This window comes from Leucopleurus acutus (genome assembly GCF_964270905.1).
Source record: "Leucopleurus acutus genome assembly, chromosome: 1".
Taxonomy (NCBI): Eukaryota; Metazoa; Chordata; class Mammalia; order Artiodactyla; family Delphinidae; genus Leucopleurus; species Leucopleurus acutus.
In genome coordinates this window covers 151986548-152003253 of record NC_139142.1, presented here as the reverse complement: position 1 = coordinate 152003253, position 16706 = coordinate 151986548, and the positions used below count along the sequence as shown (strand labels likewise).

General features: G+C 45.8%; 1 protein-coding gene across 1 annotated transcript in view; it reads left to right on the top strand.

Annotated features, from left to right (window-relative positions):
- Positions 1-16706, top strand: part of LRRK1 (leucine rich repeat kinase 1) — a 116916-nt gene that overhangs the window by 65671 nt on the left and 34539 nt on the right. The window contains exons 6-14 of the mRNA XM_082842366.1: positions 3107-3333; positions 4409-4536; positions 4628-4791; positions 5627-5764; positions 6913-7025; positions 8062-8138; positions 13544-13673; positions 14315-14427; positions 14857-15071. Of these exons, the coding sequence (XP_082698492.1) occupies positions 3107-3333; positions 4409-4536; positions 4628-4791; positions 5627-5764; positions 6913-7025; positions 8062-8138; positions 13544-13673; positions 14315-14427; positions 14857-15071 (1305 nt within the window). The remainder of the gene's footprint in view (positions 1-3106; positions 3334-4408; positions 4537-4627; positions 4792-5626; positions 5765-6912; positions 7026-8061; positions 8139-13543; positions 13674-14314; positions 14428-14856; positions 15072-16706) is intronic.

The window sequence follows — 16706 nt, the reverse complement described above, 5'->3', positions numbered from 1 at the left end:
TGGCTCCTAGATTGGCTGTCATGATTACTCCAAGGCTCTCTGTGGGAAGCCATTGTCCTTCTCAAGAGTATAAGCCAGAAAGAATCCTGGGTCCAGAAGTGACCTAGATACCATCTGGTCCAAGCTGATCATTTAGCAGATTAAAACCAACAATAATAAGGTGAAGGGTGACACAACTATGAATTTTTATGGAAAGATTAGGAAGAAGCCGATGTGACTGGATTCAAGTTGGAGGCATCAGAATGCACTCATGTTAAATATAGGGTTGTGTTGGATCAATGGGCCAAGAATCAGTGACAACCCAATAGCAATGAGCAAACCCAACACCTAGATCTTGGTTTCTAAATACCATTTTCTGTTAAAGGGAATCAGGGATGGTACTTGGAAAGGACCAGAGGAAACTTGAACATCTTATTTTATCAGGAAGTAAGGGAGTGCCCAAAACTGATAGGGATATGTCAGAGGAACACATGAGTCCCCTTGATGGGACTCCCAGTGGTCAAACTGGGGACTACCTGAGCATTGGAAGAAATAATGATAATAATGAATTATAATACTTTGAATTTAAAAAGGATCTGTGAGTCCATAGTAATATTTAAACAGGTGGGGAGGGACATACTTCTGTACAGAAGAATGACACGTAACAAATGTAGACAGAATGGAAGTTTTAGAAAAATTACCACCTTGTAACCACCAATGTACTAAGTGAGTAAGGCCCTGATCAACAATGGATGCTGAAATCATTGGGTAAACTGATGTAGGAACATAAAATATTCACAGATAGTCTCAGAATATCACCCCACAGATTGCTGATTAATCACAAAGAGTAAAATGGAACTTAACCCAAGGGATCAGACCATTAGTGAAATAACCTGACATCAGGTGCCCTCTGGTGGAGTTCAATTGGTAGGACTCAACATTGTCTGAGATTTTTGCCAAAAATGCTAAACTTGAATCTAAACATTAGGAAACAACTCAGTAAATTCAGATTATGGAATATTCTAGAAGACAACTAGAATGACTTGAAAACTTACACTGCCAAAGTTGGAAAAGACATTAAAAGGCATGAGGATTCTTCTAGATTAAAGAAAATAGAGACATGTCAACTAAATGCAATGTGTGATTCTTGATGGAATCCTGGATCAAGATACAAAATAGTTATAAAAGACATTTCTGGGGTATTTGGGAATATTTGAACATGGATTGTGGATTTGATAATGTATTGATTTCATTTCTTGAAAATGATAAATATATGGTTGTCACGTAGGAAAATATTCTTGTTCTTCAGAGATACATGTTGGTGTAAAGTGCCATGATAGCTATAATTTACTTTCAGATGACTCAGCAGATAAATGAAAAGTGTGTGTGCTTGTATGTGTGTGTAGAGAAAAAGAAGAGAAAGCAGATGTGGCAACATATTAACAATTGGTGAGTCTACAGTGCAGGGTGTATGAATGGGTAATCGTGTGTCCTAGTTCAACTTCTCTGCAGTTCTGAAATTTTTCAAAATAGAAAATTATGGGGGAAAACAATAATGACAACAAAAACAGGCCTAAATGTCAAGTCTAAAATAAACCCAAAAAACAAAACAGAACAAAAAACTGAGACTAAAGCTCCATTCTCTTGACCCAAAATCCAGTATACCATCGACTGTCTCTCTTCATCCAGGTGAATGGAGAGAGAGACAGGCAGACAGAGACAGAGCCTCATCTACTTGGTTCGAAGACCAGAGCTTTTAGAGGGTGTTAGTAGACCCAGCCTTTCCAATCCTGGCAAGTTAGCTAAGGGGGCGACAAAGATAAGGCACATATCGCCACCTTGTGGCCAGATAAGGAAGTCTGTCTGCTGCTGCCAATTTTGAAAGCAAACTCACGCCATGTTTCTGGTGTCTTTTCCAGTTGTTACCTTTTCCCATTAGTGAAGAACTAATCTTTGTTTCTCTAATTTTCTGATACGGATTTCCAGCTGCTTTAGAGAAACAAGCCAAAAAGCCAATTTCCTTTCCCCAGAAACCTCACTGAGCCCTAAATTCTTTGATGATCAAGAAGAAAGAGAAAGCCCTGCTCATACACATTTAACCAGATCTCTTTTACCACCATATGCCAGAAAACTGCTGGCCTTTCTGACCCAATCAAATGAGAAAATCAAAGGAGATTTATTCAGAGCTTTTGGTGGCAAGTGAGTCAGCCACTGTCACTTGCATTTTGTCAGAGGAGTGGGGAAGCTTTATGGTGGATAAAGGGAAGGCTTCAGGTGTGCCCTGACTAGAGGCTGTTGACGGGGAAGCTGGAGGCAGCTAACTAGAAGGGGGGGCGTCCTACATGATGGGTTCGGGGGAATATTTGCCTTTCCCTGGTTAGTCTAAGTTGGAAGCAGGGACAAAATTAGGGAAGTTGTCACTTATCAATCAAGTCCTGGACATTTGGGGCCAGTTGTTACAGAAGTTATTGTTTAGCTTCCTGGATTGTTACTAGACATTGCAGTATGGCTTCTGGCAAGTTTGGCTTCCTGGACTCTTTATTATAGATAAGGGGGTTAGTTTCCTGGTAGGTTGCTGCAGGTTGTGGGTCAAAGTTCTCTTTTTTATATATGGTCTGGCCATTGTCTGTATGTTCAGTCTCTCACTCTGGAAGCAGCTCATCCACAAAGCACCCAGCGTGGTGTAAGCAGCTGCAGGCGGCAACTGCTCTAATCACAGGGAAGAGTGCCGTGAAGGGAAGTGAGAAGACCCAGGTTTGGGTCTAAGCCTTCTTCTGCAGTCTGGGGAGGCTGCTCCAAGCTTGGGTGGGCTCCTCTGTACAGAGCAGGGGCCATTCCTGTTGTGTTTCCCCCCGAGGGTGATAGCGCTCTAAGAGGTGATGCTAAGCCCACATGCTCCCTCTAGAGGCTGGAGAGTGAGTAGCTGTAGCTGTGCAGAGATTACCTTCAGGTTGTAGGTGCAGGAGGGCTTAAGTACCTTCTCAGGGGCAACGTGGTCCCAACCTCTCGGGACTCTGCTGAGATGAACAGACAGATTCACACTTGAATAAATCATTGCTTTATTTCAAGTCTGCACGAGCCCTGGGCTCATCGCTGGTGTGTGCTTTCCCCTTGCTCCAATATCCAGGCTCTTCGTGTGAAATGGTCCCACCTCAAGCTGCCCTGGGTGGATCTGGACTGGCTCATTGACATCTCCTGCCAGATCACGGAGCTGGACCTTTCTGCCAACTGCCTGGCATCCCTCCCCTCCATCATCCCCTGGGGACTCATCAACCTCCGGAAGCTGAATCTCTCAGACAACCACCTGGGGGAGCTGCCCAGCGTGAAGTCATCAGACGAAATCATCTGTTCCAGGTGGGCTCCTGCCCTGCAGCCCCTGGGGTGAGCCCTGGCCATCTGAGCCCCGGCTGCCACCACCACCCTCCTCCTGCACTGTCCTCTTCCTGCAGTCATGCTCCCTGATCGTAGTTGTTGCTTTTGAAAACAGATTTTCAGCTAAAATAAGAGAAGGAAGTTCTGCCTGCCATTATGCAAGCTCTTGGGCACAAGGTCCCACCTCCTTTCCACGTGAATGCAGAAAGATCTGTCTAGTAGGGTGGCTTGTCTGGCCCACGTTTCCACCACTCGCTGGCAGCCACGCAGGCCTGCTTGTCCGAGGTGCCCAGTCTTGTTCCTGCACACAGGAGTCAGAGGAAAGGGGCTGGTGGAAACAGTGGCACCCAGACAACCCAGCTTTTTGTCCACCTCCCAAGGAAAGTGGGCAGGGCCTCAGAGAAACAGTTAACTTCCCAGGACTCTGGCAGCAGCCTGATGGTGTAGGCAGCTCCTGTCTCCTTTTCTGGGAGGCCTTGGGAAGAGGCCCAAGCCTCCTGCTGAGGCTGCATGGGGAGAGGAAAGACCTTACCTTCACTGATGTATTGATAATCATACCTGCAAGGCCTCATTCCATATGGGATTTGAGCTGATTTCAAAAGCTAAGGCTCTAAGTTAAGTAAAAAAGAATGTTGGAAAGAGCTTAGGGTCAGCAGTAACTCATGGGAAAGAAGCCTGAACAAAAAATTAAACAAGTGCCACGGAGTGGGGGTCTTTAACCTGGACAGACTTGAGGGTCCAAAAGGTTAAAAGCAGTGCTCTCTGGACTTCCAGTAACTTCCAGGGCACCAGCTTGTTCTGTTATCACATATGTGAGAAAGGTTACATCCCTATTGGTCAATGAGACCAGGATCCACCAAAGAGAGATTTGGTTTTCTTTGTCTACACATGACATAGTGACAGTAATGCAATGAATAAAAATCATATTGCTGTATTTCAATGCACATTCTTTATCCTTGTGCAAGGAGAAAAAGAAACATGTTTACAGAGAAATATGTACCCGTGATGCTTTACCTCTTTCTTCTGATGCCTTGACTTCCTTCTCCCCCAACTACAGGCTACTCGAAATTGATATTTCCAGCAACAAGTTGTCCCACCTCCCACCGGGATTCCTGCATCTCTCAAAACTTCAAAAACTGACAGCTTCAAAAAATTATTTGGAAAAATTGTTTGAAGAAGAAAATGGTATGTTTTAGCATCAATAACCTGACTTACTTTGTCATTTTCTTCTTGATTGGGCTGTTTTTACAATTCATCCTCTTTTATTTTCCCCTAGCCACGAACTGGATTGGTTTGCGGAAGCTACAGGAACTCGATATTTCTGACAATAAATTGACAGAACTCCCTGCACTTTTCCTTCATTCTTTCAAGTCACTCAATTGTCTGAATGTCTCCAGAAATAACGTGAAGGTGTTTCCAAATGCCTGGGCCTGCCCTTTGGTTAGTAACTTGCCGAAAATCATGAAAGGAGCTGTCAGTCCACATCCATGCCAGCCTCACAGAGCTGTGGGTGCGGTGCATACCGCGTCCCCTTGGCAGCCACGCAGTGGTGTCCTGTGTTATAGACAAACATGTTACTCAGCATCCAGCAGCTGAGGGTCTCAGGCAGGTAACTCACCCGAGAGCCAGCGCACCTGGCTCTGGGTTTGAGATTCGCACCGTAACACCCACAGGACTTTCCACAGCTACAGCCTGAACTTCTGGCCCAGGATGAGTTCTGTCCAAAAGGTGGGGTCATTCCTTTAGGACAGCTGTAAAATAAGAATAAAGAAGAGAAGAATAGTCTGCATCCATAGTGCTGCCCATTAAATCATGGTATTTTCTCTTGGGAAGTTTGCTTGTTAAAACAGATGGAACAGCATAAAGAATATTTGTGTTTTATTGCTGTTTTCAATAGCAAATATGGAACTTCTCCATCTCTAACATTAACATTTCTAGTTTAAGCATATTTGTGTGGGACATGGGCTCCTCTTCAGAGCACTGTCCTGAATTGTCCCATTATTTCCAAGGACAATGGGCCAGATGTTCTTGAGGGAAGGGAAAGGACCATGAGCCACCTTGGTCTCCCCAGGAAACCATTCCCATCCCTTCCTTGGAGCAAGGACAGGAAAATGGGGCAAGGATAGTCTGTAGCCTCTTAATTAGCTGAATTGTATTTATTACAGAGCCTTACTGTAATGGTCTTGTTTTTAACATTAAATTTGGAAACAGTCTTTATCATAGACACCACGGCATTTAGAAAGCTAATTAATTCTCTTTCTCATCAAATTCCTAGAAATGCTGCAAAGCATCCAAAAATGCCTTAGAGTCTCTACCAGACAAAATGGCTGTGTTTTGGAAGAACCACCTTAAGGATGTGGACTTCTCAGAAAACACACTCAGAGAAGTTCCCCTGGGACTTTTCCAGCTTGATGTAAGTCTAATAGCACTTTATTTCTCCTTTTCAGCTTTTGTAAGAAAATCACTCCACATTGCAGTGAAACCTGTATGCTTCTTCCGAGCTTTCAAGACAAAAAAAGTTGAAAGAAAAGTTTAACTGTCAAAGTCACGCATGGTTGTGTGCAAAGAGACTGAGAGGAAATGTGCAAAATGAAACAGCTCTGGGAGGGTGGCGGGATGATGAATTTTTATCCTCCAGAATTTTCTTCAGTGTTGACAGTTGAAGGCACAGCCCAGCAGCCCCTCGGACTGACCTCTGGCTCTGTTCCTTCCCGGCTCCAGGGTGAGCCCACCAGGCATTCTGGTGTGTGAAGCCCTGGCAGCACCACAGGGCAGGGCCTTCTTGTCCCTGCCTCCCTCTCTGGAAGTGGCAGAACTGGAATTCCCGGATGTGAATTCAGGAAGTGCCTTTTACCAGAGCCGTGTGTGTGTGTGTGTGTGTGTGTGTGTGTGTGTGTGTGTGTGTGTGTGTCCCAGCATGGGGCTGCCTTCTACCTTTAGCTTGTTCACACATCCGTCTGTTTTTCCCACTCCACTGAGAACCTTTGAAAGCAGAGCATGGATCCTATTCACCACCTGGTGCCCAGGGCCAGCCCCAGGTGGGAAATTCTGCATTACTCTGAAGGCATCAGTGTCAAGCCAACAGAGGGTGCACGACTGGGGTGGGTCACCTTCGGTGTCACTGATGCCACCTGACCCCTGTCCAAGGCATCACCTGGGCCAGCCCAAGGAGGCATCATGCTGTGCCCACTCCCCTCCTGTGGTAACACAGTGGCCTCCAGGACCTTCAGACTCATCCACTATTCCCAGGACAGGTCCACAAATAATTGTCACTCTTAAGAAACCTCAATTCTGAGAAGTACTTAGATTCAGTTCTTTCTTGAATAATTGCATCCCATTGATCTGAAGGAAAGGATCTTCTATTAATTATCCCATCTGCTTTGTTCGCTATAATTTTATGAGTTTTAAGACACTGTGAAACCCCACACTGTTGGAATCTTTGTGACAGTGAATCGGTTATAATCATTTGGCTTCGCTTTGCCAGGGAACTGACTTTCCCTTCAGGTCTTCTGCCCCTTTGGTATTTGACATCGTCTTTGCTTCTCTCTCCCTCTGTCCCAGGCCCTCATGTTCTTGAAGTTACAGGGAAATCAGCTGGTGGCACTGCCACCTCAAGAGAAGTGGACCTGCAGACAACTCAAAACCCTAGATCTCTCCAGAAATCAATTTGGCAGGTAAGCAGGGGTCTCTGTCCCCAGCAAGTTCTCAAATGTGTGTGTAGCCCCAGCCAACAGACGCATGGGATGGTGTCTCTACCAGCGTGCTGAACAGCCATGAAAAAGTGCCATAGGCTGGGCGGCTTAAACAACAGGCATTTATTTCTCACAGTTCTGGAGGCTGGAAGTCTGAGTTGGAGGTGGCGGTGGGGTTGGTGTCTCCTGCGGCCTCTCTCCTTGATATGGGGACAGCTGCCTTCTCCCTGTGTCCTCACACGGTCTCCCTCTGTGCCTGTCTGTGTCCTGATCTCCTCTTCTTATAAGGACACCTGTCAGATTGGATCAGGGCCCATTCTCATGACCTCGTTTTAACTTGATCACCTCTTTAAAGGCCTATCTCCAGATACAGTCACATTCTGAGGTGCTGGGGGTTAGGACTTCAACATATGAATGGGGGGAACACAATTCAGCCCAAAACAGTGTCCTCCCATTTCTAATTTTTAAAGGATCCTGGAGAATCTCCTCATTTTAGCCTCACCTATCATTCTGTTCAAAAGTTTTTGCCAGTCACTAACCAATGTGTATAGAGATTGAATAAAAAGTACCCTCAAAGGTCTTCTAATAAAAGGGGAAAATCTGGGGATGAGCCGTGCTGGTCCTTGGGGCCCTGAAGACCAGCCTTCCTGGTTCACTTGGTGAAGGCCACTTCTGCGACATCTCAGTGGAACTTATGCTCCTAAGAGAACTCCCTCAGTGAACAGCATGAAGTAACAGCCTCTGATATGGGCATTCCTGCCAGGTACAGAAATGCTAGCACCTGCCTGAGATGGAAAAGCTCAGGAGTGGAAACCACCAGTCCTGCCAGCTTGTTCTTTTCCAGAAAGACTTCTGAGCACAACTGGTGCTGTCCATGCTTACACGTCAGCTGCAGGAGCCCAAACACCCTGCCGATGGAATTTTCTCCCTTCTCTATGTGTGGCATTGTACAGTCACAGCCAAAATAGAAATGTCTTTGCCATGCTTTCCTCAAATTTTGACTTTTTTCACCCTACAGAAATGAAGATGTACTTAAAACAAAGCGAATTTCCTTTTTCACCACCAGAGGCCGCCAGCGTTCCGGGACAGAGGCAGGTGTGTGTGTTGCTGCTGGGAGATGAGACAGCTGGGCGGGGACCTGCCCCTGCTCCCCTACAGGGGGATGGCCCTCCTGTTGGGCCTTCCCCTGCAGTGCCCTGTGGGAATGCCAGAGATGCCCATGCTTGACTCAGAACCCTGGGAGTGCCTGTGCCCATGGCTCATGTCACACGGATGGCCTGCAGGTGTCCTGAAACCCCCTTTCCTGTTTGCAGCCAGCAAGACTAGTAGCTACTGTGTGTGGATGGCCTGCTGGGTGTGAGAACTGCCCTAGATACCTTACATGTGTCAGTCTTTCTTTAACCATCACATGACGTATGGGTTGTGGTTTTCCATTTTGTAGATGAGAAAACTAAGCCTCCAGAGTGTCTTCAATTCAGGCTTCCCTAGCAAAGTACCACTGACTGGGTAGCTTAAACAACAGAAATATATTTTCTCACTTTTCTGGAGGCTGGAAGTCCACGATCAGCGTGTGTCAGTTTCTGGTGAGGGCCCTCTTTCTGGCTTGCAGACAACTGCCTTCTTGCTGTGTTCTCATGTGGCAGAGAGAGAGAGAGATAGAGAGCCCTCTAGTATATCTTCTTATAAGGACACTAACCCCATCATGGAGGCCCCACCCTCATGACCTTGTCTAAACCTGACCACCTCCCAAAGACTCCATCTCCTAATACTATCACATTGGGTGTCAGGGCTTCCACATATGGACTTGAGGGGACACAATTCAGTCTGTAGCACAACGGTTGACTGATGTGGTCACATGGCTACTGAGTGCAAGAGCCAGGTCTCAGCCAGCACTGTGGAATCCAGCACTGGGGCCCAGGGGCAGTACTGTGAAGTCCTTAACTGCCACACTATGGCATCTTGTGAGGTCCACAAGGGGACACAGCCACCCTTGGCCCTGCAGGCTGTCCTGGCTGGGCTGAGATTCTGGAGGTCTTCCTCCAAACTCATTAGAAACACAACTTTTCCTAGGGTGTTTGTATGGTCACACAACAAGGCCAGTTCAGCAGAGAATGTTTCTAGGAAAACAGTTCTTTTTGTTCGTTATCTTCTGTAAGGTGCAGGGGGAGGTGTGGACCTGTCCCTCAAGTTCAGTCACCAGCCCTCTTTTTTAACCTGAAAACCAGGAGTTCTAAAGCCAACAACACTCACAGATATATCCCCCTGGATACTGTCCCATAGAACTGGAACAAATATTTAGGTTGTTTTAAGTGTAATATAACTTTTTTCTTCAGCTTGATCAATCTATATTGACAAGTGCTCTTTGAGTATAGATGGTGTGAGATGGGGATAAGAAGTGCCACAGAGGCCAAGACACATTTGCAGGAGGTGAACTAAGTAGTCTGCTTACCTGATGCCCTTTTTTGATGAACTACTGTATACATATGATATGCATATATCAGTCATGTAAGAGTGTTTTTACATAGGATTGAAAAAGTAACACATCATCAGTGGAACAGAGTCCAAAAATAGACCTAATATAGGAATTTAATATATGATAAATGTGGCATTTCAATTTAGTGGGGAAGAGAATGTTTTATTGTTTCAATAAATAGTGCTGGTATAACTGCTTGTCCAGCTGAAAGGGGGGAAGCACAGCACTAGATGCCCTACCTTACATCAGTTACAAACATCCCCATGTGGATGTTAGCTTGAAGCATAAAAGAAAAATAACATTTAAGAGAATAAATGTATAATATGGGAAAACCTTTAAAAGCTAGGTGGGAAATCCAGAAGTCATTAAAAAAAGAGCAAAATCTTGGGTGTTGTAAAAATGGAAAAACTTTGTTCAGTAAAAGGCATCATAAACAAAGTCATAACACAAACAGACTGAGAGGAAATATTTGCAACAAAAATTGTTGCAACATAAATTGGCTTCAGTCCCTAATACACAAAGATGGCTTACAAATTGATTTTTTTTTTTAAAGTCAAACCCAATAGGCAGAAACTGGGCAATGGATATCAACAGTTCACAGAAAAGGAAGTCCAGATGGCCCAGAAAGAAAGGAAAGGCCCTTAACCTTGCTACTAGGGAAATGCAATCTGGAATTTCATAACTGATCCTTTTCAAAACAAAGGGCCTTAAGACTTTGTAAATTGAGTCCAGACACAGGGATTTCACTTGGAAGGAAGGAGAAGCAAACACTTTTTTCTCATGGATGCCCAAACAGGAGGGTAGGCACGAAAAGAGCTGCTAGTGTGGATCTCGGCCACACTTCCATCGCTGTGGGTCAAGCCTCAGGGGTTGCCGTTGACTAGAAAGGTGTCTCCAGTCTAGAAATGCAGAGCATAGAGATGTGCACGAGGAGGTGCACCCAGCACCCTGCAGGAACAGCCACTTTCTCTTGAAACTGCCAGAGTGCAAGGCCAGAGGCACACAGTGAAAAGTGGGACAGAAACATGTACCTGTGTTCTGGAGACCCTGCTGGTGGCCCGCAGGAATGTGTCTGGAGCTAGGGGAGGGGCCACACCTCTGGGAGTTTCCCTGGCAGAGATGGATGGGGCTGTGCTGTTGGCACATGACAAAAGCCTCTTGATTTTTTCAATTTCGAGTAGAAAGTTGAGGCCCACACCTGGTGAAAAGGAGAGACCCGCTGCAAACCCTTTTCCTCAGCAGGGTTATTCTCTCAGGCTGTTGACCTCGGGTAAGGGATTATCTATACTTGTTTGCAGATGGATAGTAAAACTCCAGGTAGATTTATGTACATTCAAGTAGTCATGTTGGCACAGTGGCCTTGTCCAAAAATAATTTGGACAGCCATTTTTACAGTAAAATTCAGACCAGCTGAGTCATAAATAGCTTATGAATAAATAATTACGGCTCATAAATACCTTGAGCTGTGCTCTGCCCAGCCCAGTTTCCAGAGTCTCCATTCTGGGCCAGGAGGTCTGTGTCAGGTGTTGCCTCTGTTTGCAGTATAAATCCTTTATTCCATCCATCCATTACTTAAAGAGGCTTCATAAATGCCAAGGTGAAACTTTAAAATTGGAAAGCACAGAAGCCATGTGTTCAGAACGTGTGTTCTGGGAAGAAAGTGAGCCTTTCTTATTCTTGATGTTCTTTCCATGGGAATTAGGGCTGAAGTTGATCATTCTTTTTCATTGGGAAAAAAAAAAAAACTCTTTTTGAACATTTTTCTTGTAGAACAAGGACTAGTACAAAGCTGTCTTTAAAAGTCTGTTACACATTTATTTCCATAGGGGCCATTCACGTGGCACTAGCTGGGCAAATTTTCCAGGCGCCAATATCTGTATTCTGTTATCGTCTCTCCCAGAACTTTCTCTGATACCAGGTTACCCCATTACCATTGAGACTGCAGCTACATGTGTGGAGAAAAGCCAGAGTTAAGGGAGGAGCTGTGATCAAGGGCAGAGGAACGTCGTTTCAGCCCTGCAAAAGAATTCTAGCTTCTCTATCTCATGTGTCTGGCAGAGAACCGGCTGAGAGGGCTTTGAGGCAGTTGTTTTACCTTGAATTTGAGCTGAAAGGGACCCTCAGGGGTGTGCTCTCCCTGCCTTAGGAGAAAGGAAAAGGAAATTCAGAGATTCTGCTGCAATCCAACCCTCTGATTCCCATCGGTTTCCAAGCCCTCCCCACATTCTTTCTCAACTCACACACTCTGGTGCTGTGGAAACAGCAAATTTGGTGTGATTTTAATAGTAATCTCATAATTAGCCTAATTAATGAAATCACTTAAATATACTAGAGTTGACTTGTTTTTCAGAGAATGCCATCCTAGGAAGCATAAAAACCAAGCTCACATTATTATTTTTCAGTTAACTAGCTTTTTTAATTGACCAAGTAATACATGTATATGGTAAACAAAATTTCTGAACTGCACCAAAGGCATGGAGTGAATATTCAGTCTCCTAGTGTTACCAAAACAAACTCAGGTCTACTCGCCCACATGCAGTAAAGCCAATCTACTGACACCGGGTTTTAGTGAAGGAAAAGTGCAGTGTTTATTGCAGGCACCAAGCAAGGAGTCCAGGCAGCTAGTGCTCAAAAGGCCTGAACTCCCCAAAGGCTTTCAGGGAAAGGTTTCTAAAGACAGGGTGAGGGAGGGGGATTATGGGGTGTGTGATCAGCTCGTGGACATTCTCTTGATTGGTTGGTGGTGAGGTAATCGGGAGTCAATCTCATCAACCTTCTGGTTCCAACCGGTCTGGGGACTGTGTGCTTGTGGGCAGCATACAGTTAACTTCTTCCACCTGGTGCGGGATTCAGTATCTGCAAAACAGCTCAAAGGACATGGCTCAGAATATTATCTATAGCTCTTGAGGAGGAACTAAAGATCCTTGACTTTGTCTAATAGCTAAACTATTATTTTGTCTTGCTTGACTGTTTTCCTTTCTTTCTGCATTTTCTCAACTTCTCTGATGAAATGTACTCTTTAAAACTTGGGGAAGCCTAAGAGGCTACAATTTTTCTACCGACAAGGGGCAGGAGGAGGACATGGGGTAGGGAGGGTCTGTTCTGGGAAGGCCCCATAGGGTCCTGCTCCATTACACTAGTAATTCCCTTCTCCAGAGCAAACTATGGAAGTTCATGTGTCCGTGGTAGCAACTGTGTTTGTGTCTGACATACATTATAACATATACACCACATATGTGTATTTGTGGTATGTATACACATGCCTATAACAGCATGCAATGTATACATATGGTTGTGCATGTGTGGTATGTGTACACATGCCTATAACACCTTATAACATATGTGCATGCACATAACTTCATATGCATGCATGTGTGCATTGTGGTGTGTGCACGTAACATCATATAGCATACATATGTGCACATGTGTGTGTGCACGTAACTTCGTGTAACACATGCATGCGTGTGTGCATGTGTGGTGTGTGCACATGCACACAACATCATATAGCATGCATATGTGCATTGTAAGGTGTGTGCACACATGCATATAACATACCTAAATTCATGGGAGGGTGTTTGATCTCATGTTTGCATATGTTTTGTGGTACACAAGTTAAGCCTTCTAGATACCTAATTCCACACCTTGCTTTTTTGATTTACCAATAGCTCTTGAGTATCTCTTCATACCCATACATGTAGACCTGCCCTGTGCTTTGTAATAGTTGTATATAATCCCATTACTCATTTAACCAACTCCCTGTGGGTGGACATATAAGCTGTCTTCTACCTTTACTGTTATAAAGTGTGCCACTGAGTGTGCTTGTTCTCACATCTTTGCCATACGTGCCAGGATGCCTGTAGGACTGTTTCCTGGAATTAGAATCCCTGGGTCCATGAGATGAGCACCTTATTCTGATAGACTTGTCAAAAGTGCCCTCCAGAGGTTGTACCAGTTTATACACCTCCAACACTGTGATGGTCCAGAATTATTTTTCAAATGTACAGTCTGCTTTGCCATTTCTTTGCAGCATGTGTACTGGAATTTCCTGCCTTCCTAAGTGAGTCTTTGGAAGTCCTTTGTCTGAATGACAACCACCTGGATGCAGTCCCACCCTCGGTTTGCCTACTGAAGAGCTTATCAGAACTCTACTTGGGAAAGTAAGTACACAGCCAGAGCAGTTGCACTGGCTCTTCTGGCCCAGGGAAGCAGAATGTCCTTGTGTAAACTACCTGAGGACACGGAAGCCAGGGAGAAATAATCCACCTATGTACCAAGAAGCAGCAGTTGGATTTTCAGAGCCAGGCTTAGTCAAAGAGGCGAGGGAAGGGAAGGCAGAGGTAGTGATACAATGATGCCTTCTTTGCTATTTCACTCATTTATAATGAGAAGGACTCCTCAATCATCCATCCTTTCATTTACTAAGTTCCTACTGCCAAGCACTGCTGGGGGATTCAGACAGTGTGCAAAACTTGATGAAAATATAAAATAATTCAGGTTACATTGCCTTGTCAAGAAGAGGCAGTGATCATCCTTAGGATAGTGTAAATGATAGAAAAGATGGGAAAGTTGGGGGAGGGGACCCCATTCTAAGCCATGGGGATTTGCAGAAGACAAAGCTGCCATTTGTACCACTGGCTTCCCAGGGAGAAAGGCTTTGGAATTAGTATTTAAATGGAACACTTGAAATCAGGGCCCAAGATGTTGGGCTTGGGGTATAGACTGTCAGTGGCCCCCACAGGCCCCAGAGGCTGATGGGCTGCTGTGTGTGTGTTCTTCCATGGTGTGTGTGTGCCCTCAGCAATCCTGGCCTCCGAGAGCTCCCTCCTGAGCTGGGGCAACTGGGCAACCTCTGGCAGTTGGACATTGAAGACCTGAACGTCAGCAATGTGCCTGCAGAGATTAGAAAAGAAGGTAGGGCTTCCTCAGCGTCACCCCCTCGAAAAGGCACTCAAGTCCAGTTGTTAAGGACCTGGGGTGGAAACAGCTGGGGGACCTGTGGAGCCCACCTCTGGCTCCCGTGTTTGGGAGGATGCTGTAAAGTTATCCAGAACTCAATGGTTGCTCTGGACCGTTGTATTGCAATTGACCACGCGATCAAACCAGCTATGACCTGTAGCAGCAAGGATGCTGTCTTTAGATCCTTGACTTTTAGACTTCACTTTTGGGGTGATTCATATCACGCCTTCCCTCCATAGACCCAATAGTCTTCTCAACTCACCCAGTTAGAACACACAGAAAGTGTTCTTTCCAGATAGGACTTTGTTTCTCAAGAGATGTGAGCATGTTCCTACCTATATGGCAGCAGCAGCATCCACCCTCCCCAACTGTGATTTTGCACAGGCCCCAAAGCAGTGCTGTCTTATCTGCGTGCTCAGCTGCGGAAAGCGGAGAAGTGTAAGCAGATGAAGATGATCATCGTGGGTCCTCCGCGTCAGGGCAAGTCCACCCTCCTGGAGATCTTACAGACGGGGAGGGCCCCCCAGGTGGTGCACAGCGAGGCCACCATCAGGACCACCAAGTGGGAGCTCCAGAGGCCGGCTGGCTCGAGAGCCAAGGTCAAGGATGGTTGGCGTGCAGAGTCCCTGTGGGAGGGAGGGAGCTTCCAGGGCCCCTTATCTCTCCTCTCCAGAGAGCCCAGGATTTTCTCAGCCTGGTATCTGAGGCCCAGGATATTTGCAGGGGTCACTGTGTGTGTTTCAAACCAGCTCCTGCCAAGGGCAGTGAATAATTTCTTAACGTGTCCTTGTAGTTTTTCTGTTATAGCTAAGCTGAGGTTCCAGGCCAACCCTGGCTGACGGTTAGACTGCTTTGATGGGCTTTTAAAGACAGCAGTGCCCAGGCCCCAAAGACTGTGATTCAGATGGCCTGGGACGGGACCCCTCCCCAGAGCTGAGAATGAACTACTGCTGTAGGAGTGAGATATACTAATACCTGCCCCTAACAGGAAGGCTGAGAAGGCAGCCCCGGCATGAATGCACTGTCCTCCTCAAAACCTGCTTTCACCCCAAGTTCTGAAAGGTCTAGTTTCTAAGCCCTAATTAAAATGAGTCCTTCAATGAACCTATTAATCATCCTGTTTTTCATTCAGTATTAGACAAATGAAAATTGTCTTGCACTTGAATCAGAGAAAAGAGCCTGTGGAATATTGGTGGGATGGACTATAGCACAGGTCTGAGCTATTTCTCCCGGCACAGGGGGTGAATACATGCCAATGATGCCTCCCTTACCTGTTGCCGTATTTGTGGGTATACGTAGCCACACAGCGATACAGGTGCAAGGAGGCTATTTGTGGAAAACTCAGCGAACTTGAGGCCAGAGGCTGCACGATTTTCCCCACAGCCCCCAGCACAGGGCCAGCTAGAGATCAGTTTTATTGCAGAGTCTTTCACACAAAATCACTTGAAGTCAGGGAAATCCAATTTGAGTCATGAAACATTTAAGCTGAATGTATATTTTAATATGGACTCAGAAACTAGTTCTCTAGAGAATGGAGATCTGCCCATTAGGGCCAGATAATTAACACCAGCCCTGCCCCCTTCCCCAGAACACCCCAGGAGTGAACCTAGCTAACGCATGTCCAAAGGTTCTCGAAAGTAACCAGAATCTGGATTCTCTCCTGCTTTTTTAAGCAATTATTCCACGTCACTTTCTTCCAGCAGTTCTTAAGCAAATAGCTGTCCGAGGTCTGAGGGGTGAATTAGTATTTCCACTTTTCCTGACCTTCGGCTGCCCCCACTTCCTTTCTGCCATCATTCAAGTTTCTCCCCACCCTTTTCATTGAAGGACAACCACCTGATCTTGTGAACACTGAATTCCGTAATTCTCTGTGTGGCTGGGCCTTCAGCCAGTTTAGAACAGCTGTCCATTTTCATCTTTACACCAAAAAAGCAGGTCAGCACGCTGTGTCTTGGAGTCCAAACTGCAGCATGGTGTGAACGATTCTTTGCCACAGAAAAGTGCAGCCTTAGCTACTTGGGCCAGACCCTGACCTCATAAAACGATAGAGAAACCACCATTTACACAGCCTTTCCCCAGAGCCCAACAACTAATCTTTTGTTAGATTCCCACATCAGGGCCATTTCCCATCATCCTTGGTGGGCACTGCCCTCTGACCTGCACAGTTCAGAGGCCTGTCTGCTTGGCCTTGCCCTCACTCGGATGGAGGTTAAGCCTTGGTGTGAGCACTGCCG